The sequence below is a fragment of the Cherax quadricarinatus genome, chromosome 71 (genome assembly GCF_038502225.1).
Source record: "Cherax quadricarinatus isolate ZL_2023a chromosome 71, ASM3850222v1, whole genome shotgun sequence".
Lineage (NCBI taxonomy): Eukaryota > Metazoa > Arthropoda > Malacostraca > Decapoda > Parastacidae > Cherax > Cherax quadricarinatus.
Window position 1 is genome coordinate 16,907,450 of NC_091362.1, and position 26,931 is coordinate 16,934,380.

Consider the following 26,931-nt stretch of genomic DNA (forward strand, 5'->3'; position numbering starts at 1 on the left):
TTGCTCACTTAAGCTTGAGAAGGAATGATTATGAGAGTGTAATCAAGTTTGCTGTCTCTTAAAAAGTAAATTATTCTTTCAGATTTTCAATACCTATATAGAAGTGGAAGTGGATGACTCTGGTGCTGGCAGTTCAGGGGCAGTTTTCCGCAGCCCAGAATTAAATTCTGCTTTATCAAATGCTTTGGTAAATGGTCACACACCAGAGTCTATGTCCTCAGATTCAGCAATAGCTACAGCAGATGGGTTGGACTGTACTCAGGAGGAGCTACAAAAAGTGAAAGATGTGATGGCTCGTATAAGATTAGCTCACCCTGCCCCTCCATCACTGTGTGTATACACTGTTTCTAATGCCTATAATGGCTTGAGTTGTGCGAGTGTTAATGCAGAAGGCAAATTGTTGTCATGTGGATTTGAAGATAGTGTTATTAAATTGTGGAAGTTAACTCCTCCGGTACATAATGTAGGGTTTAGAAAAGCTACCACGGTAGTAGGGCCCAGAGGTGGAATATCTCACACCCTTTTAGCATGTGACAATTCACGTATTGAGGATGATGGCGATGGTAGGGAAGAGGAAGAAGAGGAAATGATGGCAGATTCAAGAAATGGTGGAAGAAGAAGAAACCGTGGAGGTGAGCTCTTTGCTCTAAGAGGACATCGTGGACCAGTTCTTGACACTGCTTATACCCATGATTCAACTCATCTTCTGTCTGTCAGTGAAGACACAACTATGCGCCTTTGGAATTTGGAAAGTGGTCAGGCAGTTGCTCTTTACAGAGGACACAACTATCCTGTGTGGTGTGTGGCAGTTGCTCCACTTACCATGTATGTAGCTACTGGTTCGTACGATAGTACAGTAAAAATATGGGCCACGGACTGCACATATCCGTTACGCACCATGGCAGGTCACACTCAAGCAGTGGATTGTGTAGCTTTTCACCCTAATGGTACATATGTGGCTAGTGGATCTTGTGATCGAACAGTTAGGCTATGGCAGATAACAGATGGGGATGCAGCACGAATTCTTCTCCATCATAAATCTGCCATCAGTGCTGTAGCATTTGCCCCAAATGGAAAGTAAGTTACAAAAGTCCCTATGCAGTTCTGTATTTATTAAGAGAATTCACAATATTTTAAAACAAATTCTTAATGATATGTGTTTCCTTTTGAAAAAATACTGAAATGAAACAGTAAGGGCTATTGTGCATTTACACATTTTCAGAGATGTGTGTAAACAAAGATGTGCGAGTATTTTTGTTTTGGTAATTTTTCACTGTGATACATTTCCATATTTTTTTCCATGGTTTCTTGTATACAGTGGACCCCCGGTTAACGATATTTTTTCACTCCAGAAGTATGTTCAGGTGCCAGTACTGACCGAATTTGTTCCCATAAGAAATATTGTGAAATAGATTAGTCCATTTCAGACCCCCAAACATACACGTACAAATGCACTTACATGAATACACTTACATAATTGGTCGCATTCGGAGGTAATCGTTATGCGGGGGTCCACTGTACTTTCATTGGCCTTTGTCTTCAGGTGGCACCTTTACCAAGGTGAATGTGTATGTAATTTATCAGTTTGTACTTGTAAAAATAGAGCTATGTTCAGTGTCCCATATCCAGGGTTTAGTTTATCATAATTTCTTAAAACTTCCAGAAGTTGCAGAATTTACTTGTTCTCTTGCATCTCATTCCAGCAGTCCATAACTATATTTGTGAAAAAATTATATTGTCTTTCTTTACACAAATAACCCGCACATAAAAGAGAGAAGCTTACGACGACGTTTCGGTCCAACTTGGACCATTGACAGAGTCAGTGTGACTCTGTCAATGGTCCAAGTCGGACCGAAACGTCGTCGTAAGCTTCTCTCTTTTATGTGCGGGTTATTTGTGTATCGTTCCAGTCACGGTATTGTGCCTTTTTTGTTAATTATTTGTCTTTCTTTTCTTTTTTTTTCATGCAATGTACAATTTTGCCCTTTTCTTATCCTGTTGATGGAGTCAAAAAATTTATTGCATTATAATTTTTTTTTTGTATCTTTTTATGATTATATATGTAGTTATTCAGGGAAACCGATTATTTTTATATAGCCGGACTCGAGTCCTGGAAATGGGAAGTACAATGCCTGCACTTTAAAGGAGGGGTTTGGGATATTGGCAGTTTGGAGGAATATGTTGTGTATCTTTATACGTATATGCTTCTAAACTGTTGTATTCTGAGCACCTCTGCAAAAACATTGATTATGGGTGAGTTAGGTGAAAGTGTTGAATGATGATGAAAGTATTTTCTTTTTGAGGATTTTCTTTCTTTTTTGGGTCACCCTGCCTCAGTGGGAGACAGCCGACTTTTTAAAAAAAAAAAAAAGTAACTATTCTCCATGGGAAAGTGGAACAGAATTCTTCCTCCGTAAGCCATGCGTGTCGTAAGAGACAACTAAAATGCCGGGAACAAGGGGCTAGTAACCCCTTCTCCTGTATACATTACTAAAGTTATAAAGAGTAACTTTTGTTTTTCTTTTTGGGCCACCCAACTTCGGTGGGATATAACTAGTTTGTTGAAAGAAAGAAGAAAGATATGTAGTTATCATGTTTCATCTTTTTCTTCTATTACCCAACATGTGCATTTTTAGTGTTTTTAAGTCTATGCAGTTCATAATTTTAAGCTCCAGGAGTCGTTTTGTTATGTTTTTGTATCATTTCTCTTTTATCTACATTTGTTATGTAGGATCACCACAATGTTGTTGCTGCATATTCCAATTTTGGTTTAACATTTGCACTGAACACAGATTTTTTACTTAGCATTTCATTCTCCCATATTTGATAGTTATTTTAAAGGTTTAAGAACATAAGAACATAAAGGAGGAACACTGCAGCAGGCCTGTTTCTAGGACAGTACATTATGAGAGTTTCTTGCAGTGAGGTTTGTGATCTAGTAGTAGTCTTTTCTTTATATTTACTCACAGTATTCTCTCTTTGTCTAACAGTTTCATTGTTTTAAAATACTGTATGCTATGTTCTCCTTGTGTGGCCTGTTTTTGCTTTCTCTCATTTTGTGTCCGAGTTTCTTAGTAATGTTCAATTTCCTCTTAAACCAGTTACTCCAGTTGCTCAATTTATCTAAATCTTCCTATAAGATCTACATTCAGTTTAATTATTTTTCACAGTATTGTATTTCTTGTATTACGGCCAACTTGTTGAAAAAAAAAAAAAATTATTTTATTCCTTCTGACAAACCAGGTACCTAGCTTCAGGAAGTGATGATGGTGCTGTTGTAGTGTGGGATCTTGCTGGTGGGCGGGTGATGGCCGAACTGAGTACTGGAAACCAGGCTGGCAATGGGAATACAGAAATTTCACCACATGTAGACTCCATAGTAGGCCTGTGCTGGTCTGCTGACTCTGCTCTCTTAGTCTCTGCCTCCAGTGATGGCTGTGTGCGCACCAGCCATCTTGGACAAACACATGCAGGGTAAATATGAGCTTTTTACATTCATACGTGGTATATTTAGTGCCATGATCCATGCTTCTCACTTCTTCACCTTATTAAAATGTGCTCCGATATGAGTTTAGTATTTATTTAAAAAAAAAGAAAATATTTTATAAAGCATGTTGAATTATGATGCCTATGCATATGTGGCAAGACCACTATATAATGAATGTTGGTGAATATGCTTCATCCCCCCAACATCCCCTAGTGAAAATTATAATTATTATTATTATTATTATTATAATCATGGGGAACACTAAACTCGTAGGGATTATACAGTGCATGTGGGAGGGGAGGGGGAAGGTATTCAGCACAATTCATGGAACTGGAGTACAGATCCAATTCCCTAGATCAACAACCCCTCACCAGTATCAAAGAACCTCCCTTAAGGGGCTCCTAGTGAAAAGCGGGGGTGTCATGAGTATGCTAAGAGACAACACAATAAGTGTCAGGGGCCCAGGATTGTTCAGCTGTCTCTTAGCATAGATAAGGGGGATTACCAATAGACTCATGGCTGTCTTCAAGAGGGAGCTGGACAGGCACCTAAAGTCAGTGCCTGACCATCCTGATGTCCTCACCATGACTGCCCAGCTCCTAGCCATCAGCATTTTTAAAGCTGTTCTTCCTTCATCATCATTTCGATGTCATTACAATTCATACTGTGGCTGTGTGAGCTCTTACATATACTGTCTGTATTAACCATGTTGTCTCTCATACATGCATCCCTGTGTTCACTGGCTCTTGTGTCCTAACACCTCAAAATCTCTCTAATGTAAACTGTATCACTAGTGTACTTGCTAACCTGTTTATGGGACACTTTGAAGCAGATAGTCTAGCATTATTCCAAACAACATCACTTGGCTGTGTTACGTATTCAAATAACATATTGATCACACTCAGATGTAATGACGTCTAGAAACTACAGGAAGATGTTGATCCAGTAGATCCATCAATCAGATTCACATTGGAAGAGAAATTTGAAGACAAGCTCCCAGTATAAAGCCCATACCTCTTACCTCCCTTAAACCTACATCTGTGCTCTTCCCAAAATGCATGCTTGTGCTCTTCCCAAAATGCATGCTTGTGCTCTTCCCAAAATGCATGCTTGTGCTCTTCCCAAAATGCATGCTTGTGCTCTTCCCAAAATGCATGCTTGTGCTCCTCCCAAAATGCATGCTTGTGCTCTTCCCAAAATGCATGCTTGTGCTCTTCCCAAAATGCATGCTTGTGCTCTTCCCAAAATGCATGCTTGTACTCACCTATTTGTGGTTGCAGGGGTCGAGTCCTAGCTCCTGGCCCCGCCTCTTCACCGGTTGCTACTAGGCCCTCTCTCTCCCCGCTCCATGAGCTTTATCAAACCTCGTCTTAAAACTGTGTATGGTTCCTGCCTCCACTACGTCATTGTACTCTTCCCAAAATGCATGCTTGTGCTCTTCCCAAAACCCATACCTGAGCTTCTTTTTACTATGTTCATTTTTCCCTAAGCTAATAATTATTGTATCTCTTGATTATATGGTTTCCTCTTCCTTAAACCATTATTTTTTACTTAGTATTATTAAACACTTCTTTAAATCCATAGTACTGTAGTAGTATTTATTATGAAACTTCTCCAAATCAAGAACTGTGCCTTTTCATATTATACTGTAATTGCATAAATGGCCTTTTTTTTACCCCTCTGGAACCTATACCATCTGTGCCCTCCAAAGAGATGCCTTGATGCTGGTGAAGAGCTCTTGATCCAAGGAATTAAAATTACTGTACTCTCCATTTCCTTGAGTCAATTCTACTTTCCTCCTATTCACCAAACTCGGTATGACCCCTTTGGGTTTGGTGCTTCCCAATGTATAATGTAATTTATGTTAAGCTTCATTGTCCATTAACCCACAACTGGTGTGTTTATCATCCTCATTTCTTAAAGTTTTTAAATTAACAGAGATGTAATATACGAATACAAGTTTATTTCACTAGGTAGTAGGTTGGTAGACAGCAACCGCCCAGGGAGGTACTACCGTCCTGCCAAGTGAGTGTAAAACGAAAGCCTGTAATTGTTTTACATGATGGTAGGATTGCTGGTGTCCTTTTTTCTGTCTCATGAGCATGCAAGATTTCAGGTACGTCTTGCTACTTCTACTTACACTTAGGTCACACTACACATACATGTACAAGCATATATATACACACCCCTCTGGGTTTTCTTCTATTTTCCATCTAGTTCTTATTCTTGTTTATTTCCTCTTATCTCCATGGGGAAGTGGAACAGAATTCTTCCTCCGTAAGCCATGCGTGTTGTAAGAGGCGACTAAAATGCCGGGAGCAAGGGGCTAGTAACACACCGGCTGTATCCCACCCCGCCTCGGTGGGATACAGCCGGTGTGTTGAAAGAAGAAAGTTTATTTCAACATGCTACGTTGTTTATACAGAAATGGGTGACACTTGCGTGGATGTTGAAAGCCCATGATTATGCAGAGCATTCTGGGCAAGCTTAAATCTAACTTAAGACTACATGATTGGTAGCAGTGTTCCCGGACTGTGTTGTGCGAGGTCATTTACTAGACTCGGCTAGCATTTTCACAGCTGAACCATGTGCAGTTCTCATAGCATTTATACACATTGCATCCAGACCTGCCTCAACATTTGTGGTAGTCTCAGACTCCTCTAGTGCTTTGCAAGCTATCAAAAAAATTTAATTCAGCTCATCCCCTAGTTCTTCGTATACAACTTTGGTTACACTGCATTTCTAGCAAAAATAAAGAAATCGTTTTCTGCTGGGTCCCTGGTCATGTTGATGTTCAGGGCAATGAACAGGCAGAACCTGCTGCTTGGTCAGTGGTACACGACCTTCCAGTTTCATATAGAGGTATTCCATTCTCTGGCTATTTTGCTATAATCTCTAACCACCTTTGCAATCATTGGCAACAATGTTGGTCTGAGTTGATTCATAACAAATTATATTCTATCAAGTTGAGTTTAGGATCCTGGTCTTATCATTGATGTCATGGTTGGGAGACTACACTTCCCCATCTTCGCATCGGGCACACACATCTCACTCGTGGGTATCTCACGGAGAGATGTCCAGTTCCATTCTGTGAGAATTGTAAAGGTTTCAATTTCAGTTTGCCATATTCTGTTGGACTGTCCTATTTACCAGCGAGCATGCAGAATTTACCTCCGACGTCATCACTGCTCTACCACCTTTACTTTATCTTCCCTCCTTGCTGATGACCCCACCTTTGACACAAGACTCCCTCTAACTTTTTAACTGCAACAGATTTATTACACACCCTTTGATTGTACTTCCTTTAACATTCCTCACTGCCCTTACTAACTCTACCTTTGTTATATTCTTCACCCTTGCTAGTTTCAGATCATGCATGTTACAGTTCGTGTACCCTACCCTGCAGCTTTGCATGACCCTTGTGGGTTTAGCACTTAGTTTTGATTATAATAATTGTACATAAGAAAAAATTAGTTGGGTTATAGTCTTGTGAATTTATAGGGTACTATGTTTTACATTAGTTGACAATATACGTAGATATAATTGATAATGATGGACAGTTGAAAAGAAAACAATAACAACTCGTTATTTATATTCACAGTGATGGAGGGCCTGGATGGGAGCTAAATGAAGTGTGCCAGGTTCAGTGTAGTGGAAGTACAAATGGAGGAATGGGTAGTAATGGAGGAGGGGGACAACTACTACATACTTCCCTTACTGCCCATAACTACCTCACTGCTGTTACTACTGTTGATGTTGAGAGATAAGATCTGATCTTGGGTACATTTGTTACATCATTGCTGAGGCTCTACTTACTGTGGATTATCATCATTTTGAATGGTGCTGCAGAACCATAATACAAATTTCATTTCCTCATAGTTTGTTGGTTTTGATTGTGCATTAGTGTTTATAGTCTCTTGTCAGAATGCATTTGCAGTTAATATTAGCAGTTGTTGAAGTAGTTTCTGTAAGTAAATTTCATAGCAAGTTTGTATATTCTACCTGTAGAAGAAATTGTTATAAATTCTTAACATAGTTACTTTTATGTTTTACATAGCTCATAATAAATATTTGACCCTATTTTTTCCAATCATATGTCATTCAAGCATTGATCTTCCCATATTGTCATTTACTAGTTGACCTTATCAGCTTCAGCCTGTATGAAAGTTAATTGCTTAATTCTATCATTCCTCATTTAATTTTAGTTGATGTGAAATCTTTTGTTCAGATTTTGCAGAACCCACAGCAGCAATGTAACAATCTGTAAACTGTACAAATTTTACTGGTCCAATATATACTGTGTATTTTCCTACAGTCAACAATATGAAACTGGTTTGATTTCCCTTGAGTTTATGCAATTTAAAATACAAAAATAGTTTGAGTGTGGGGTAACCTTTAACAAAGTGGATTGGTCCAAGACCCCTAGTATCGGTATATCTGTATAGGTACCTCAGTAAGGAAATAAGTTTTCTTAAGAAATATTATACTGTTACTACTTTAGGAACTAATGTCCCTTCATTGTAACCTACTTTATCATGATGGGTCTCTTGTATCCATGACATTAATTAATGGAAGGTTACTCTCAGTAACCAGGTTTCTGATAAATAACAAAGGCAAAATACCGTGACTGGAACGATACACAAATAACCCGCACATAAGAGAGAAGCTTACGACGACGTTTCGGTCCGACTTGGACCATTGACAAAGTCACACAAAGTGACTTTGTCAATGGTCCAAGTCGGACCGAAACGTCGTCGTAAGCTCCTCTCTTATGTGCGGGTTATTTGTGTACAGGTTTCTGATGTGCATCTAGACAAAATGGCTCTTCAACAATGATACCAACCTTCTTATTTCCCAGACTCTGTATACCCTCTTGTGCTTCCCAATGAATATAATTATATACAGTATGAAATTTATATGCAGTATGTAATTTATAGATTTTTTTTTTTCATGGGAGAACACAGATGGCTCTAAGTCTTCTGACGGCGTTGGATTTGCAGCAGTTTCCAGACAGCGTAGTGCGAGGGCATTTACTATCTTTGGCTAGCATTTTTACTGTTGAATTGTATGCCATTGCAGCACTTATACGTATCGCATCTATGCCTGTGTCATCATTTGTGGTTGTCTCAGACTCCCTTAGTGCTCTACAGGCTATACAGAAATTTGATACACCTCACCCCCTAGTTCTTCGTATCCAACTTTGGCTACGCCGTATCTCTACCAAGCATAAAGATAGGTTTTTGTTGGGGTCCCTGGTCATGTTGACGTACAGGGCAATGAACAGGCAGACACTGCTGCGCGGTCAGCAGTACATGACCTACCAATTTCATATAGAGGTGTTCCATTTATGGACTATTTTGCTGTAATAGCTACCCATTTTCACACCCGTTGGCAACAACGTTGGTCAACTCTACTCGGTAACAAACTTCATTCTATTAAACTGAGCATAGGTTACTGGCCGTCTTCTTGTCATCAGTGCCGAGGTTGGGAGACTACTCTCTCCCGCCTTCACATTGGCCACACTCGTCTTACTCATGGGTATCTCATGGAGAGGCACCCTGTTCCTCTCTGTGAGCAGTGTCAAGTTCCAGTATCGATTAGCCACATTGTTAGACTGCCCTCTCTATCAACGAGCACGTAGAATTTACCTCCATCGTCGTCTCCGCTCTACTACTCTCTCTACCTTCCCTTCTTGCTGATGGACCCTCCTTTAATCCTGACTCTCTCATTGACTTCTTGGCAACGACTGATTTACTCCACAAACTCTGATGACGATACCTTTCTACCTCAATCTCTTGCTGCCCTTTACCCTTTCACCATCCACTGCCCCGCTGTTCTCCGTAACCTGTTACTCATCCATCTCCCTTTTGCCACCTGATACCCTCGCTTCTTTCCTGCCATGCAGCGCTGTATAGCCCTTGTGGTTTAGCGCTTTTTTGATTATAATAATAATCCATAGGAGAAATGCTGAACCCATAAGTCATACTACCTCCCATTCCCCAAAGTGCTATTAGGTTTGATCCAGAGAATAACTCTGATTCTTTGGATAAAAAGTCCAGTTTCAAAGCACCTCCCTCAAAGGGCCAAGGTAATGGAAAGTAGCTCCAATTTTTTGTATTAAGAGTCCTTCACCAGCCTGAAGGCACTCGTCTCCTATCCTCATCTTGAAGTTTTATTCCCGACGTGATCCAGATATGTACTCGCTTTATCCAAGTCTCTCGTCTATCATTCCCATTATTATTGTAATCATAACGAAGTCCTAAACCAACAAAGGTTATACAGCTTCCCCATTATTTCCATATCAGAAGCCTCTTTTGTGTAATCCCACAGCAGTACTTGATCTTCCAGTTTCATAAGAGATATTCCTTTCTCAGGCTATTTTGCTGTAATCTCTGGCCACCTTTGCAACATTGGTCCAAGTTTATAAATTACATTTTGTCAAGCTGAGGTTAGGAGCCTGATCTTATCATCGGTCTCAGAAGACTACTCTTTCTCATCTTTGCATCGAGCAAGTCTCATTGGGAGGCACCCAATTATTATTATTATAATTAAGGGGGAAGCGCTAAACCCGGAGGATTATACAGCAGAGGCACCCAATTCCACCAAGATTTGTCAGGTTCCAATTTTTGTTTGCCATATTCTGTTGGACTGTCATTTATCAGCGAGCATGCAGAATTTACCTCTGACATTGTCACCGCTTTAACACCCTTACTTTATCCTCCCTCCTAGCTGATGGCCCCATCTTTGACACAGATTCCCATCCTGACAGCAACAGATTTATTTTACAACCTTCAGTTGCACTCCTCACCTCCCTTACGAACTTTTCATCTGTTGTACTCTCCACCAATGCTAGTTTCAGATAAAGAATGTTACAAATTTCACACACCCTACCTTGCAATGCTGTATGGCCCTGGTGAGTTTTGATAAGTTTGTTTCCATTTCTCTACTGCAAATGACACCTTGTGCACACAAACTTGCAGATTGTACAAGTTTTGATAACTTTTTTATAATAGATTTGTGTATATATTATGATAGTAAATAATGAAACAGACTTATTTACATGTTTTATGTATTCATAACATACCAGTCTTAATTTTTCCCACATTTCTAGGCTACACAGTCTTTTTTCCAGTCCAGCTTATTATTAATTATTATTATAATCACAAAGAAGCGCTAAGCCACAAGGACTATACAGCTCAGTCCAGCTTAGCCTTACTTAATGACAGTTCCGTTCCTAAGAGTAAGTTGGTAAGTAAATTGGTTATTAAGTGAGGAGCATACTGTACTGGGTTTGTGTCAACCATCTTTAGAAATATTTTTTTAATGTCACCTTTGTTCTATTTATAACATTTTTAGTATATTTTTAAACGTTTAAACGTTTATACCGTACTGTATACAGCCTCTCCTCACTTAGCGACGTACTCGTTTACCAACAACTCCAACTTCGATGGGCTCTTTGACCAGTATGCATACAAAAATAATGTATATTAGAGCTCATTTCCTCTCTTTTACAATTTACAGTACACTACTGTATAAACATTTAAAAGTATACCAGAAATATTATAAATAGTGCAAAGGTAACATTAAAACAAGATCAAAGATGATTGACAAACCCACTACCATTATAGTATGCTCCTCACTTAGCGATAAATTAGTTTACCGACGAGGTCTTAGGAATGTAACTCTGTCGTTAAGTGAGGAGAGGCTGTACTGTAATAGAGAGAAAAGAGGAAATCAGCTCTAATATACATTACTTACGTTTGCACACTTCTTGGAGAGCTGGTCGTAAGTCCAGATGGTCAGTAAATGAGTACGTCACTGAGAAGAGGCTGTATATTCATTGAAAAAATCTACATACAAGTCATCCCATACAGTTCAAATCCATGTTGAAGGGTCAGCTATATAACCCATTACATTCATGGGGGGTTACTAAACCTGTAGGAGCCATACAATGCCTGGGAGAAATGAGAAGCATTCTTGTTTGATCCAAGGAGAGGGCAAGTCCCATTCCTTGGATCAAGAGCCTCGCCAGCATTAAGGATCTTTCCCTATTATGCTATAATACCCATTATGGGAGAAGCGAAACCCGTAAGATTATACAGTGCATTGTGGGGGGGGGGGGGAATGGAAGGTATTCCAGCTCAATTCAGGGAACCGAAGCACAGATCCAATTCCCTAGATCAAGAGCCCCTCACCAACATCAAGGAACCTCCCTCGAGGGGTATTATAGCATAATAGGGGGGTTACAGAATGATGGAGCTGAACTTTGCTATGAACGTTAGTTAATGGGACATGGTTAATTTTTTTTTTTTTTTTGACATGGCCTATTTTTTGAGAATGTTCTAATTCTTAAGCGAGATATGACTATTTTTATTTAGTTTTTAAAAAGTTAGATCTGAATGAGTATGTAGGTTCCTGTTAACCACTGTTTGCTTGTCTAGCATACAAAAAAGTTACGAAGTAAAATGTATTTACATTATGCAGTACAAGTTATTGTACACCAAAGGATAAAATTAAATAGTGTTCCCCTGTATTACTTTATTGGCAACATGTAAAATTTGCTATCATTTATGCTATGGAGTCCACTGCAATTGCTTTAGGGGTTTTATTTTGATATAAATATAGATTCCTTATATACAAATATACATAGTGGATACCAAAGGAATAGTGCAAAAATCCCAAAGTAAATATTTTTAATATAAATCCCTTAAAAGTAATGAAGTAACATTTTAACCCAAATAACTTAACATTAAATGGAAAGGAATAAAGATGAATGTGCGCATTCTGCCACCAATGTCAAGTGTCCGTGAGAGAGCCATCCGTTATCTGGTCTGTATTTATGTCCGAGTCTAAATATTTCACACTTCAGGAGCCAACAATCAGGGTAGGAGAGCACAGAAGTTCAATATGACGCACCACCTGCTTAAATGCCCAGTGTGACAATCAGCCCATTCTGATGGACTGTATAATTTGGAACACAGCTGAAAAAAAAAAAAAAAATTAAGTGATGCACTAAAAATGGCACATAGGAATTATAATGGGGAAGCACTAAACCAAAGGGGGGGGTCAAAGTGCCTGTTAAACATGAGGCAACAAGGCTTGATACAAGATCAGGTCCAATTCGTTGGATCAAGAGTCCCTTGCCATTTGCATTGAAGATTATACTGTACATTACATGAAAACAAGCAAAATAATCATCTTATCTGAACTGTTACTAGTACTGGCAGTAGTCAGATTATCCATAAGAATTTTTTTTTCACCCACTATAGGGATTGAGGGAGAAGTGGGGGTATGGGGGGGTAACCGTGGGCAGCCCTATGGTTGATGACTGTTGGTCGTCAACACTGATATTGGTGTGCAACCAACACTATCAATATTTATCTCTGTTAGTTTGCTACTAGTAACTTTTAAATACTTCATTAGATCCTAGAAATAGGATCTAATGAAGTGTTAAAAGTTACAATTTCTTTCAAAAAATCCAGTTCTTAATGCTTACTCATTTTTTATTTTGTAAAAATAGAAAACTCAACATCAATACTGTACTATACACTATCAAGAAAGATTTATATTTAATGAAAATAAGAACAAAATTCTTACTCAGAGAAAGTATACAAGTTTTTAAACTTCAAATTATTTTATGCTAGTAGCAATGGTTGACTAATGGAATGATACTATTCCATTTTTTAAAGCTAACCTATTTAAATACCTTTCATTATCTTACCTGACCCACATACTACAAAGATGAAAAGGCCAAGCAACCATGGGCCAACAGGATAGTTCTCATCGCCAGCTTTCTGGAAAAATAACAATTGTGAAACTTTGCAAGGATCTGCCATCCAAAATTTAAATGCCATTGGCAAATTTTCTTATTGTATTCAACCCAAAATTTTTTGTATTTGTGTAATTATTTTAAGAGTACTAGGCAATACCCTCTATGTTTTGTTTTTATGATTAACCCTTAAGTTAAATTTTAAATATACAAATAAAAATGTGCCATAAGATGCATCATAACTTGTGTCTACAAACCATACAGCTCTATGCATCAGTGTTCTAGAAGAAACTATTGAAATACCCATTTTTTTATGTTAATGCCTACATTTAATTTGCCTTTAACTTACTTTTTATGAATAAAATACATCCAAAAAAATTTAACAAGCTGGTTTTACCTAACTGTCTTTTGCAAAATGTTATAACTGGTTTCGCTTTCTTTGCCACTTAATATTAATTGAACACGAAAAGGATAAAAGCCAAGGGTTAAAAAAAAAAAAAAAACCCCATTAAAATACTAAATTGTGATGAAAATTGCATTTACATCAGCAATAACCTTCCCCACAGTGCAAGTCTCACCAAGAAACTTCCCTAACAAATGGAAACATTTGTTATTACTTAAATTGCCTTGTCAGATGTGCATGGACAAACTACAGTACTGTTTACCTGGAGTTTACCTGGAGAGAGTTTCGGGGGTCAACGCCCCCGCGGCCCGGTCTGTGACCAGGCCTCCTGGTGGATCAGCGCCTGATCAACCAGGCTGTTGCTGCTGGCTGCACGCAAACCAACGTACGAGCCACAGCCCGGCTGATCAGGAACTGACTTTAGGTGCTTGTCCAGTGCCAGCTTGAAGACTGCCAGGGGTCTGTTGGTAATCCCCCTTATGTGTGCTGGGAGGCAGTTGAACAGTCTCGGTCCCCTGACACTTATTGTATGGTCTCTTAACGTGCTAGTGACACCCCTGCTTTTCATTGGGGGGATGGTGCATCGTCTGCCAAGTCTTTTGCTTTCGTAGTGAGTGATTTTCGTGTGCAAGTTCGGTACTAGTCCCTCTAGGATTTTCCAGGTGTATATAATCATGTATCTCTCCCTCCTGCGTTCCAGGGAATACAGGTTTAGAAACCTCAAGCGCTCCCAGTAATTGAGGTGTTTTATCTCCGTTATGCGCGCCGTGAAAGTTCTCTGTACATTTTCTAGGTCGGCAATTTCACCTGCCTTGAAAGGTGCTGTTAGAGTGCAGCAATATTCCAGCCTAGATAGAACAAGTGACCTGAAGAGTGTCATCATGGGCTTGGCCTCCCTAGTTTTGAAGGTTCTCATTATCCATCCTGTCATTTTTCTAGCAGATGCGATTGATACAATGTTATGGTCCTTGAAGGTGAGATCCTCCGACATAATCACTCCCAGGTCTTTGACGTTGGTGTTTCGCTCTATTTTGTGGCCAGAATTTGTTTTGTACTCTGATGAAGATTTAATTTCCTCATGTTTACCATATCTGAGTAATTGAAATTTCTCATCGTTGAACTTCATATTGTTTTCTGCAGCCCACTGAAAGATTTGGTTGATGTCCGCCTGGAGCCTTGCAGTGTCTGCAATGGAAGACACTGTCATGCAGATTCGGGTGTCATCTGCAAAGGAAGACACGGTGCTGTGGCTGACATCCTTGTCTATGTCGGATATGAGGATGAGGAACAAGATGGGAGCTAGTACTGTGCCTTGTGGAACAGAGCTTTTCACCGTAGCTGCCTCGGACTTTACTCTGTTGACGACTACTCTCTGTGTTCTGTTAGTGAGGAAATTATAGATCCATCGACCAACTTTTCCTGTTATTCCTTTAGCGGGCATTTTGTGCGCTATTACGCCATGGTCACACTTGTCGAAGGCTTTTGCAAAGTCTGTATATATTACATCTGCATTCTTTTTGTCTTCTAGTGCATTTAGGACCTTGTCGTAGTGATCCAGTAGTTGAGACAGACAGGAGCGACCTGTTCTAAACCCATGTTGCCCTGGGTTGTGTAACTGATGGGTTTCTAGATGGGTGGTGATCTTGCTTCTTAGGACCCTTTCAAAGATTTTTATGATATGGGATGTTAGTGCTATTGGTCTGTAGTTCTTTGCTGTTGCTTTACTGCCCCCTTTGTGGAGTGGGGCTATGTCTGTTGTTTTTAGTAACTGAGGGACGACCCCCGTGTCCATGCTCCCTCTCCATAGGATGGAAAAGGCTCGTGATAGGGGCTTCTTGCAGTTCTTGATGAACACAGAGTTCCATGAGTCTGGCCCTGGGGCAGAGTGCATGGGCATGTCATTTATCGCCTGTTCGAAGTCATTTGGCGTCAGGATAACATCGGATAGGCTTGTGTTAATCAAATTTTGTGGCTCTCTCATAAAAAATTCATTTTGATCTTCGACTCTCAGTCTGGTTAGCGGCTTGCTAAAAACTGAGTCATATTGGGACTTGAGTAGCTCACTCATTTCCTTGCTGTCATCTGTGTAGGACCCATCTTGTTTAAGTAGGGGCCCAATACTGGACGTTGTTCTCGATTTTGATTTGGCATAGGAGAAGAAATACTTTGGGTTTCTTTCGATTTCATTTATGGCTTTTAGTTCTTCCCGCGATTCCTGACTCCTAAAGGATTCTTTTAGCTTAAGTTCGATGCTTGCTATTTCTCTGACCAGTGTCTCCCTGCGCATTTCTGATATATTGACCTCTTTTAGCCGCTCTGTTATTCTTTTCCGTCGCCTGTAAAGGGAGCGCCTGTCTCTTTCTATTTTACATCTACTCCTCCTTTTTCTTAGAGGAATAAGCCTTGTGCATACATCGAGTGCCACCGAGTTAATCTGTTCTAGGCATAAGTTTGGGTCTGTGTTGCTTAGTATATCTTCCCAGCTTATATCGGTTAGGACTTGGTTTACTTGGTCCCACTTTATGTTTTTGTTATTGAAGTTGAATTTGGTGAATGCTCCCTCGTGACTAGTCTCATTTTGTCGGTCTGGGGCTCCACGCATACATGTCTGAACCTCAATTATGTTGTGATCTGAGTATATTGTTTTTGATATGGTGACATTTCTTATCAGATCATCATTGTTAGTGAAGATGAGGTCTAGTGTATTCTCCAGTCTAGTAGGCTCTATTATTTGCTGGTTTAAATTGAATTTTGTGCAGAGATTTAAAAGCTCGTGTGAGTGTGAGTTTTCATCAGAGCTGCCTCCTGGTGTTATTACTGCAACAATATTATTTGCTATATTCCTCCATTTTAGGTGCCTTAAGTTGAAATCCCCCAGGAGCAAGATGTTGGGTGCAGGAGCTGGAAGATTTTCCAGACAGTGGTCAATTTTTAACAGCTGTTCCTGGAATTGCTGGGATGTTGCATCCGGAGGCTTGTAGACTACCACAATGACTAGGTTTTGGTTCTCGACCTTTACTGCTAAAACTTCCACTACGTCATTTGAGGCATTAAGCAGTTCTGTGCAAACAAGTGACTCTGCAATGTACAGGCCAACCCCCCCCCTTTTGCCTGTTCACTCTGTCACATCTGTATAGGTTGTAACCTGGGATCCATATTTCGTTGTCCAAGTGATCCTTTATGTGGGTCTCAGTGAAAGCCGCGAACATTGCCTTTGCCTCTGCAAGCAGTCCACGGATGAAAGGTATTTTGTTGTTTATTGCTGGCTTTAGACCCTGTATATTTGCAAAGAAGAATGTTATCGGACTGGTGGTATTGTTGGTACTGGGGGGGGATTTTTTTTCCGGCATTAGTATCTGTATCTGTTGGTTTGGAGTGGAGGCCATCGACTGTGGTTCCACTCCAGGAATGACTGGATTTGGTGTACGATTTCTGCCATTTCCTGCCAGTTTTTTTTCCTTCCTGGTACTAAAAAACCTCTCCCTCTTGAGTGGCTGTGGCTACCCAGGTTTTCCCATGGCCTGGATGTTTTGTATCTTTTTGTCCCCTTTAGATGGTATGCCTGGCAATTTAAGTTATAGCACAGTCTTTCCTGTACTGAAGAGGTACACATTTCAGGGTGAAAAAGCTTACAGGAAGGGAGTTTGCATTTTCCTGTTGTCATATGGGCATGACATTTTCTAGGGTGGTCATAGTTGCATGTCCCATCTGTTTTTCCAGATTTCCCATGCCAGCAGATACCAAGTGCATAGTATGTGCACAGGCTTGGTTTCCGTTTGCCTTGGGTTTCTGTGACTGTATTCCCTGTTGGTGCATGTTTCCCTGTCTTATTCCTATCCTCCTTAGCACCAACAATGGAGCTCCCACCAGTTGTTTTTGGTAATTTATCCTCACTATTGCTATTGGAGTCCTCTTGTTTGCTATTTCCTGCGGTATTTCTGGTTTGCAATATTGGTTTTATCTTATCTTTGACTACACTTGTTTCCCTACTATGGCTCCTGTCCTCTATGAGGTCATTTATATGTATTCCTTCCTGCGTATAATTCCCGACTACCTGGACAAAATCTCCAGCTTCACCATTACTGTCTCCCAGGACAATATCTCCAACTTCACCATTTCTGTCTCCCAGGACAGCACCTCCAGCTTCACCATTACTGTCTCCCAGGACAGCACTATCAGCCCCACATTTACTGACTACCAGGACATCACCTCCAGCCTTACAGTTTGTGACTACATGGCCAGTATCAAGGGCAGTACCATTCAGCCCGGACTTTTTATGTTCCCATCTGTTGTAGAAAGCTTCCAGGTTTTCTATGAAAGCAGCTTTGATGTTATCCTCTTTTAATACCCTTGTGATTTTAGTCCACAGATTTTCCTCATTTGGGCATACCCAAAAACACTTCTCTGTTTTAATACTGCTTGTAGCTAGTTCTGGGATATCTGCACAAGGAGCGTGACACCAATTTCCACAAAAATGACAATTTATCCATGTGGTAGCCCGTTTGTTTGACTGACCACAGACTACACACAGCTTCATAATGATTTGAATGGTTGATTTACTGCAAGTCTACTAGCAACCTCTTGAATATTATATTAATAACCTTAAATGAAGCTCTAGCTATTTGTATTTCTGTTTCTAACTCTTTTTGTATATTGGACAGCTTACCGTCACGTTCCTGATTTTTAATGTTTGTGTTTATAAGGGCGCCTACAAACCCATCCGTTTACAGTCTGCTTTATTGTCCAACGAAACTGTTTGAAACCAGTCAAGGGTTCGGACCAGTCAAGGGTTCGGACCAGTCAAGGGTTCGGACCAGTCGATCTACTCTGATCAGTGGGTCACTTATTTAAAACATACTGGTCGGTGATTTGAGCTAACACATGAAGGATCTACTGGAAATTATCTACCCGAGTAATATGTGATTTGACCGATACAAAAGTATAACTTGCGTGTTGAAGAGCCGGTGATATATGGCAGCTCCTACAATGACGTACAGTCGACCTCTTTGTTTATCAATCGCTGTATCTGGCTTTTCTATTTTTGTTTTTCCGTCTCCACCACAATAAATGCTATATTATCACTATAGTTGACTGGTGCAAATTTTGGAGGAAGGACGCTTTTTCTGTAGTAATAATTGCTTCTCGTTGTGTATATTGCGACCGCTGGTAACTACAGGTTATATGAAATTCACAGTAACGTCTCGTATTTCAAGAAAAAGAAACTAATGAAAGTCACTCCACTCCACTAAGTACCATTATAATACTGGTTAGTTGCTACTACAACACTGTATTCTGCTATTCACTGGTATCACTAGATTATATGCGAGTACACTAGCAGGCCAGGAAGATTATTAAAAACAGCTGACCTGTGGTAAGTTTCTGGCGACTTCTGGCACCTGCCTCTATAGGCTTATCACTTCATTTACAAATTCACCTGTTTTCAAATGACACTTTAGCCTTTATCATCAATATACTAGGGAGCCACTGTAGTATACACTATACACTATGTATACTCAATGCTTTCAGGGAGACTCTTTCCTCTGTCCTACTGTCAATTTTATATTACTCACTATATAAATTTTCATTTGGTATTCAAAAGAGTAAACCCTTAACACAAGACCCCAATACCTTGAGTATACCTGGAGAGGGCTTTGGGGGTCAATGCCCCCATGGCCCGGTATGTGACCAGGCCTCATGGTGGATCAGGGCCTGATCAACCAGGTTGTTACTGCTGGTTGCACACAACCCAATGTACAAACCACAGCCTGGCTGGTCAGGTACTGAATTTAGGAGCCTGTCCAGCACCTTGAAGATAGCCAGGGGTCTACTGGTAATCCCCTTTATGTATGCTGGGAGGCAGCTGAACAATCTTGGGGCCCCTGACACTTAGTGTGTTGTCTCTTATCGTGCTAGTGGTGCCCCTGCTTTACATTGGGGGATGTTGCATCATTTGCCAAGTCTTTTGCTTTCGTAGGGAGTGATTTTTGTGTGCAAGTTTGGTACTAATCCCTCTAGGACTTTTCAAGTGTATATAATTGTGTACCTCTCCCACCTGCATTCTAGGGGGTACAGGTTGAGGAACTTCAAGCATTCCCAGTAATTAAAGTGTTATCGCAGTTTGTGCCATGAAGGTTCTCTGTACATTTTCTAGGTCAGCAATTTCATCTGCCTTGAAAGGTGCTATTAGTGTGCAGCAATATTCTAGCCTAGATAGAACAAGTGACCTGAAGAGTGTCATCATCGGCTTGGCCTCCTAGGATGGATAATGAGGACCTTGAAAGTTTTCAAAGCATTAGTTTTACACTATATTGTGTAGTTGGAATTTGTTTTATACAGTGGACCCCCGCATAACGCTATTAATCCGTTCCTGAGAGCTCAATGTTATGCGAAATTATCGTTATGCGAATTAATTTTCCCCATAAGAATAATGGAAATCAAATTAATCCGTGCAAGACACCCAAAAGTATGAAAAAATTTTTTTTACCACATGAAATATTAATTTTAATACACACAAACTTAAGAAAACATGCACAGTTACATGACACTTACCTTTATTGAAGATGTGGTGATGATTGATGGGATGGGAGGAGGAGAGACTGGATGGTTTTAGTGTTTAGAAGGGGAATCCCCATCCATTAGGATTTGAGGTGTCAAGTCCTTTTCCTGGGTTGCTTCCCTCCTTTTAATGCCACTAGGACCAGCTTCAGAGTCACTGGACTTCTGTCGCACAACATATCTGTCCATAGTGGCCTGTACCTCTCGTTCCTTTATGACTTTCCTAAAGTGTTTCACAACAGTGTCAGTGTAATAGTCACCAGCACGGCTTGCAATAGCTGTCTGAGGGCAATTTTCATCCATGAAGGTTTGCACTTCAAGCCACTTTGCACAGATTTCCTTAATCTTTGAAGTAGGCAACTTCTTCAATTTCTCTCTCCCCTCCTCCGAAGCAATTTCCTCAGGTGTGGCCTCTTGCTGTTGAAGTTGATCTAGCAGCTCATCAGTGGTTAGTTCTTCATTGTCCTCCTCCACCAACTCTTCCACATCCTCCCCACTAACCTTCAACCCCAAGGACTTCCCCAATGCCACAATTGATTCCTCAACTGGCATAGGATTCTCAGGGTTAGCCTCAAATCTTTCAAAATCCCTTTGGTCTACACATTCTGGCCACAGTTTCTTCCAAGCAGAGTTCAAGGTCCTCTTAGTCACTCCCTCCCAAGCCTTACCTATAAGGTTTACACAATTGAGGATATTAAAGTGCTCTCTCCAAAACTCTTAAGAGAGTCAATCGAGTTTGAGGTCACTACAAAGCACCTTTCAAACAGAGCTTTTGTGTACAGTTTTTTGAAGTTTGCAATAACCTGCTGGTCCATGGGCTGCAGGAGAGGAGTGGTATTAGGAGGCAAAAAACTTCACCTTAATGAAGCTCATGTCTCCACAAAGTCGCTCTGCCAAGTCTGTAGGATGACCAGGGGCATTGTCTAACACCAGGAGGCACTTAAGGTCTAATTTCTTTTCAGTTAGGTAATTTTTCACAGTGGGGGCAAATGCTTGGTGTAACCAGTCATAGAAAAAGTCCCTAGTGACCCATGCCTTATTGTTTGCCCTCCACAGCACACACAAATTAGCCTTGAGGATATTCTTTTGCCTGAACGCTCTGGGAGTTTCAGAGTGATACACTAATAAAGGCTTCACTTTGCAATCACCACTAGCATTGGCACACATGAGAAGAGTAAGCCTGTCTTTCATAGGCTTATGTCCTGGGAGTGCCTTTTCCTCCTGAGTAATGTAGGTCCTGCTTGGCATTTTCTTCCAAAACAGGCCTGTTTTGTCACAAACACTTGTTCAGGTTTCAGTCCTTCACTGTCTATGTACTCCTTGAATTCATGCACATATTTTTCAGCTGCTTTTTGGTCCGAACTGGCAGCCTCGCCATGCCTTATCACACTATGTATGCCACTACGCCTCTTAAGTCTCTCAAACCAACCTTTGCTGGCCTTAAATTCACTCGCATCACCACTACTTGCAGGCATTTTTCTAATTAAATCCTCGTGCAACTTCCTAGCCTTTTCACTTATGATCGCTTGAGAGATGCTATCGCCTGCTATCTGTTTTTCGTTTATCCACACCAATAACAGTCTCTCAACATCTTCTATCACTTGCGATCTCCGTTTCGAAAGCACAGTTAAACCTTTGGCAAGAACAGCTTCCTTGATTGCTGCTCTCAGACACAATAAAAGCGATGGTTGATTGGGGTTTACTATACAACCTGGCCAGCTCGGAGACACGCACTCCACTTTCATGCTTAGCAATGATCTCTTTCTTCATCTCCATAGTAATTCTCACCCTTATTCCTGTAGGGTTGGCACTAGAAGCTTTCTTGGGGCCCATGGTCACTTATTTTTCAAGTGAAATCACTATAAAAAGGCTGTAATAATACGAAATGTTCCGATTGTATGCTTGAATGGCTCAGGCTGCATGGACGTGTCTCGGATGAATCGCGTTGAGCGAATTTTTTAGCACTATGCGAGGCAAAATTTTAGCGATAAAATGTATCGCTATGCGGATTTAACACTATGCTATGCCAACGTTATGCGGGGGTCCACTGTACTCTGATACAGTTTTAATTTCCTCATGTTCTCCATATTGGAGCAACTGACATTTCTCATCATTGAATGTCAGTTTTCTGTGGCCCATTTAGAGATTTGGTTGAGGTCTGCCTGAAGTCTTGCAGTGTCTTCAATGAAGGACACTCGTGCAGATTTGGATGTCATCTGCAAAGGAAGACAGTACTGTAGCTTACATCCCTGTCTGTCAGATATGAGGATGAGGAACAGGATGGGAGGAACTTGTGGAACAGCTTTTCACAGTAGCTGCCTCAGACTTTACCCTGTTTACTACTACTCTGTTCTATCTGTTGGGAAATTATAGATCCATCTACCAACTTTTCCTGTTATTCCTGTGATCATGCATTTTGTGCACTATTACACCATGGTCACACTTGTCAAAGGCTTTTGCAAAGTCTGTTTATACTACATCTGCATTTTGTTTGTCTTCTAGAGCATCCAGGACCTTGTCACAGTGGTCCAGTAGTTGGGACAGGCAGGAGCGACCTGCTCTAAACCCATGTTACCCTGGGTTGTGTAACTGATGGGTATCTAGATGGGTGGCAATGATATGGGATGTTAGTGCTATCGGTTTGTATTATAATAAAAAAGAAGCGCTAAGCCACAAGGGCTATACAGCACTGTATCGGTTTGTAGTTCTTTAGTTCTTTACTACAGCTTTACTGTCCCCTTTGTGGAGTGGGGCTATGTCTGTTTTTAGCAGCTGTGGGATGACCCATGTCCATGCTCCCTCTCCATAGGATGTTAAGAGCAGTTCTTGATGAACACCAAGTTTCACAAATCTGGGCCTGGGGCAGAGTGCATGGGCATATCATTTATCGCCTTTTCAAAATCATCTGGCGTCAGGATAATATCAAATATGTTCGAGTCTATCAAATTCTGTCTCTTTCATAAAAAAAAATAATTTAGGTCTTTGACTCTCAGTCTGGTTAGTGGCTTGCTAAATAGTCATATTGGAACTTGAGTAGCTCATTTCCTTGCTGTCATCTGTAGGACCCACCTCATTTAAGTAGGGGCCCAATACTGAATGTGGTTTTCTACTTTGATTTGGCATAAGAAAAATATTTTGAGTTTCTTTCAATTTCATTTATAGCTTTTAGTTCTTCCCGCATTTCTTGATCCTGCTGATCCTGCAAGATTCCTTTAGCTTTAGTTTGATGTTTGCTATTTCTCTGACCAGTGTGTCCCTTTGTATTACAGATATATTGGGCCTTTTTTAGCCGTTCTATTATTCTTTGCCTTCTCCTGTATAGGGAGTGCCTGTCTCTTTCTAGTTTACATCTTCTCTTCCTTTTCCTGAAAGGAATATGCTTTGAGCATACCTCGAGTGCTGGAGTTAAACTGTTCTAGACATAGGTTTGGATCCGTGTTGCTTAGGCTATCTTCCCAGGTTATATCATTTAGGACCTGAATGACTGTCCCACCATATGTTTTCATTACTAAGTTGAATTTGGTGAAGGCTCCCTCATGAGTGATAACATTTTGTTGGTCTGGGGCCCTTGGCATACATGTCTGAACCTCTTATGTTGTGATCCGAGTATATTGTCATTGATATGGTAATATTTCATATCAGATCATTGTTAGTGAAGATGAGGTCCAGTGTATTCTCCAATCTTGTTGGCTCTATTATTTGCTGGTTTAAAGTGAATTTGGTGCAGAAATTTGAAAGTAAGAAAGAGAGAGTGTGTGTGTGTGTGTGTGTGTGTGTGTGTGTGTGTGTGTGTGCGCGTGTGTGCGCGTGTGTGTGAGTGAGTGAGTGAGTGTGTGTGTGTGTGTATGTGTGTGTGTGTGTGTGTGTGTGTGTGTGTGTGTGTGTGTGTGTGTGTGTGTGTGTGTGTGTGTGTGTGTGTATGTGTGTGTGTGTGTGTGTGTGTGTGTGTGTGTGTGTGCGTGTGTGCGCGTGTGTGCGCGTGTGTGCGCGTGTGTGCGCGTGTGTGCGCGTGTGCGCGCGCGTTTTCATCTGAGCTGCCTCCTGGGGTTATCTCTGCAGGAGCTGGAAAATTTTCCAGATAGTGGTCTGTTTTCAAAAGCTGTTCCTGGAATTGTTGGGAAGCTACATCCAGAGGCTTGTATACAACCACAATGACTAGGGTTTAGTACTCTGTCTTTACTGCCAAGACTTCAACTACATTTGAAACATTCTGTAGTTCCGAGCATATCAGCGACTGACGTACAGGTCCCCCCTCCTTTGCCTGCTCACTCTGCTGCATCTGTATAGGTTATAACCTGGGATCTATATTTCATTGTCATGGTGATCCTTTATGTGGGTCTCTGAAAACCGCAAACACTATTTGACTAAGCAGTCCACCGGAATTCTTCAGGCTTGGTTTACATTCGGTTTGATTAAAATTACTTTTAGTTTATAAGTACTAATTCTTCCTTTCCACAGATTCAGAACCTGTCGCTTCAACTGGCTAAGTCTCCAAATTAAAAATTGGAATATCTCGTCTTAAGACCCTACTCATACACAAGATTATGATAGTAAACTGTCTCTGATATACGAGTTATTAAATTTGCAAGGCAAAAATGTCTAAAACTGTACTGAACAGAGGCCTTCCACAGGATACCAGGTGTCTGTTGGACACTAGTGCTTAGTTTGACTTTTTTAGGCTTTTTGGTTAAAGTATTATTCAAATTACCCTGTAGTTTAGTAAAGTAATAAACTCATACAAGTCGTACAATGCCTGAGGGAACGGGAGGCAATTAGGTTGCAGGGATACAGGGAAACAGCTATAAGAAAGCACACCTTCCCTTCTCACTGATGGACCCACCTTTCATCCGGACTCTCTCATTGACTTTTTGACAACTGACTTACTCCACAAACTCTGATGATACCTTCAGCCCTTTCTACCTCACTCTTGCTGCCCTCTACCCCTGCACTATCCCCTGCCCCGCTGTTTTCTGTAACCTACTAATCATCCCTCCCCTCTTCTGCCGCCCGATACCCTCGCTTCCTTCCCTACCCTGCAGCGCTGTATAGCCCTTGTGGCTTAGCACTTCTTTTTGATTATAATAAGAAAGCACACAATTTTGATGTGATATCTTAAAAACAAAAAAAGCGAAAAAACCTAGCTAAAGACTAGTATGGTGTAGACGCCTAACTCCCCTGGTTATGTGGAATAATCCACCTTTCATATTAGGCAACTTTTGCTCCATTTCCAGGCCAAAACAGAAATTTCCACTATGGGCACTAGGATGCAGGTCTATAACTTCAGTGGCTCAATGGGTAGTTTACTTTATCAACGTAATTTCCTTACTACAAACTACTTCGTGTACTCAAAACTAAATATTTTTGAGGCTGTGAAAACCGATGCACTGCCTTAGGCCCTAAAGGCGCCAACGTCCTTGACAAACTTCAATTAACAATATCACTTAAAATACTGCTTGCTTAATTACCTTACTTTACAGAGCGTACATAACTAACACAATCCTGTTTCTACCCTAAATAGAAACCTTCAGTAAACACACCTTATGGACAAAATGAGTCACAATCTGTGTACAAGACGCATAACTAAGCTTACCCACACCACCATAAACCAGTCTTACCGTGGTTTTGGGCACGTTCCCTCTCTGTGTAACGTTCTTAGCGGCTTTGTCATTAGCAATCCTCATTCTCTGTTTAGGAGCCATAGCGTTTCGAGACTACTGGAGCAGGTAGAGGCAGATATTAGAGCAGGTTAAGCAGCGAGTGTAGAACAGCAGCTAGATAGTGTAGCTGTCACTTCCTCCTCTTCACCTCCTCCCACAACACCTACGCATAGTAAACTAGTTCCTATTAACTAGAGTTTATTTTCCATGATATTAAATAGGTTTACTAAGTGAGTAAGTATATCTAGGCACAGGTACACATAAGTACAATTAGCATACATAGTGTAAATTACCTAGTATAATTCAAAAAAGTCAATGTAACTTTACACATTTTTTTCTATTTTACATGCAAAAAGCCCATATTTATGTCATGCATTTCGGACAGTAATTTTATCTGAATACAATTTTACACAAATTCTGGTTGATTATAATTGTCTTTAATAGTAATTTATTTAATGCTCAAAAAATCGAAGTGATTTATTTCCATTGGGATCCCAACATTTAATAATTTTTATATTTAATCTTAATACATAATTTTTTTGACATATAATCTTACGAAGTATATTACGCACAATTTAATCTAGATTAATGCAATCAAGTTAAGCATTACCTGTAATAAACAAATAAGTTACCCCTTAATTGTCTTAAACTTGCATTTAGAGAAAGACATTATGGATTTAACTTACAAGAAAACCCTCTATTTAGTTATACTGTCTTTAAATGAATTAAATGCTATCAGTAGCATATTTGCACAACTTCTACTTAAGACATTATCTCTTATAGCATAATAATAAGGTATTAAAATGACTTCAATGGATACAAATCACTGACTTTTTTGAGTTATCCTAAGTTCTCTACAAATACGCTGCTATGTATGATAATCTATGTAACTGTATTTGTGTATACCTGAATAAACTTAGGTGAAAGTAAGGAAGTTTATTCAGGTAGTTACACAATCTTTGGATGAATACAATTGTCTTAGATGTAAATATATGTGTAAATTACCAAGAATAACCAAAAGAGTCAAAGTAACTAAATTTTGTTGACATATGGAACAAGG

The 26,931-nt window shown here is 40.2% G+C and overlaps 2 protein-coding genes across 6 annotated transcripts in view; one reads left to right on the forward strand and one right to left on the reverse strand.

Annotated features, from left to right (window-relative positions):
- Positions 1–7,816, forward strand: part of LOC128700351 (TAF5-like RNA polymerase II p300/CBP-associated factor-associated factor 65 kDa subunit 5L) — a 37,222-nt gene extending 29,406 nt beyond the window's left edge. For 4 of the 5 annotated variants that reach the window (XM_070100078.1, XM_070100077.1, XM_053793479.2 and 1 more), the window contains exons 6-8: positions 83–1,077; positions 3,244–3,474; positions 7,089–7,816. In XM_070100078.1, coding sequence (XP_069956179.1) covers positions 83–1,077; positions 3,244–3,474; positions 7,089–7,254 — 1,392 coding nt within the window. In that variant the 3' untranslated portion in view covers positions 7,255–7,816. Of the gene's footprint in view, positions 1–82; positions 1,078–3,243; positions 3,475–4,767; positions 5,149–7,088 lie in introns of those variants that run through there. The other variant, XM_053793484.2, reaches the window with a different exon arrangement.
- Positions 7,817–12,010: 4,194 nt separating this feature from the next.
- On the reverse strand, positions 12,011–26,031 carry LOC128700350 (stress-associated endoplasmic reticulum protein 2). The gene is made up of 3 exons (XM_053793478.2): positions 25,830–26,031; positions 13,209–13,281; positions 12,011–12,468 (listed from the first exon to the last, which is right to left on the reverse strand). Exons 1-3 carry the CDS (start codon positions 25,911–25,913, stop codon positions 12,431–12,433), a joined length of 195 nt encoding a protein of 64 aa, XP_053649453.1. The 5' UTR covers positions 25,914–26,031; the 3' UTR covers positions 12,011–12,430.
- Positions 26,032–26,931: the final 900 nt, after the last annotated feature.

Coding starts and splice junctions, on each gene's coding strand:
- LOC128700350 (XM_053793478.2), bottom strand. CDS start 25,913: ATGGCTCCTAAACAGAGAATGAGGATTGCTAATGACAAAGCCGCTAAG. Junction 13,282..25,829: donor GGAACGTGCCCAAAACCACG/GTAAGACTGGTT, acceptor TTATTTTTCCAG/AAAGCTGGCGATGAGAACTA. Junction 12,469..13,208: donor CTTTGTAGTATGTGGGTCAG/GTAAGATAATGA, acceptor TTTTTTTTTCAG/CTGTGTTCCAAATTATACAG.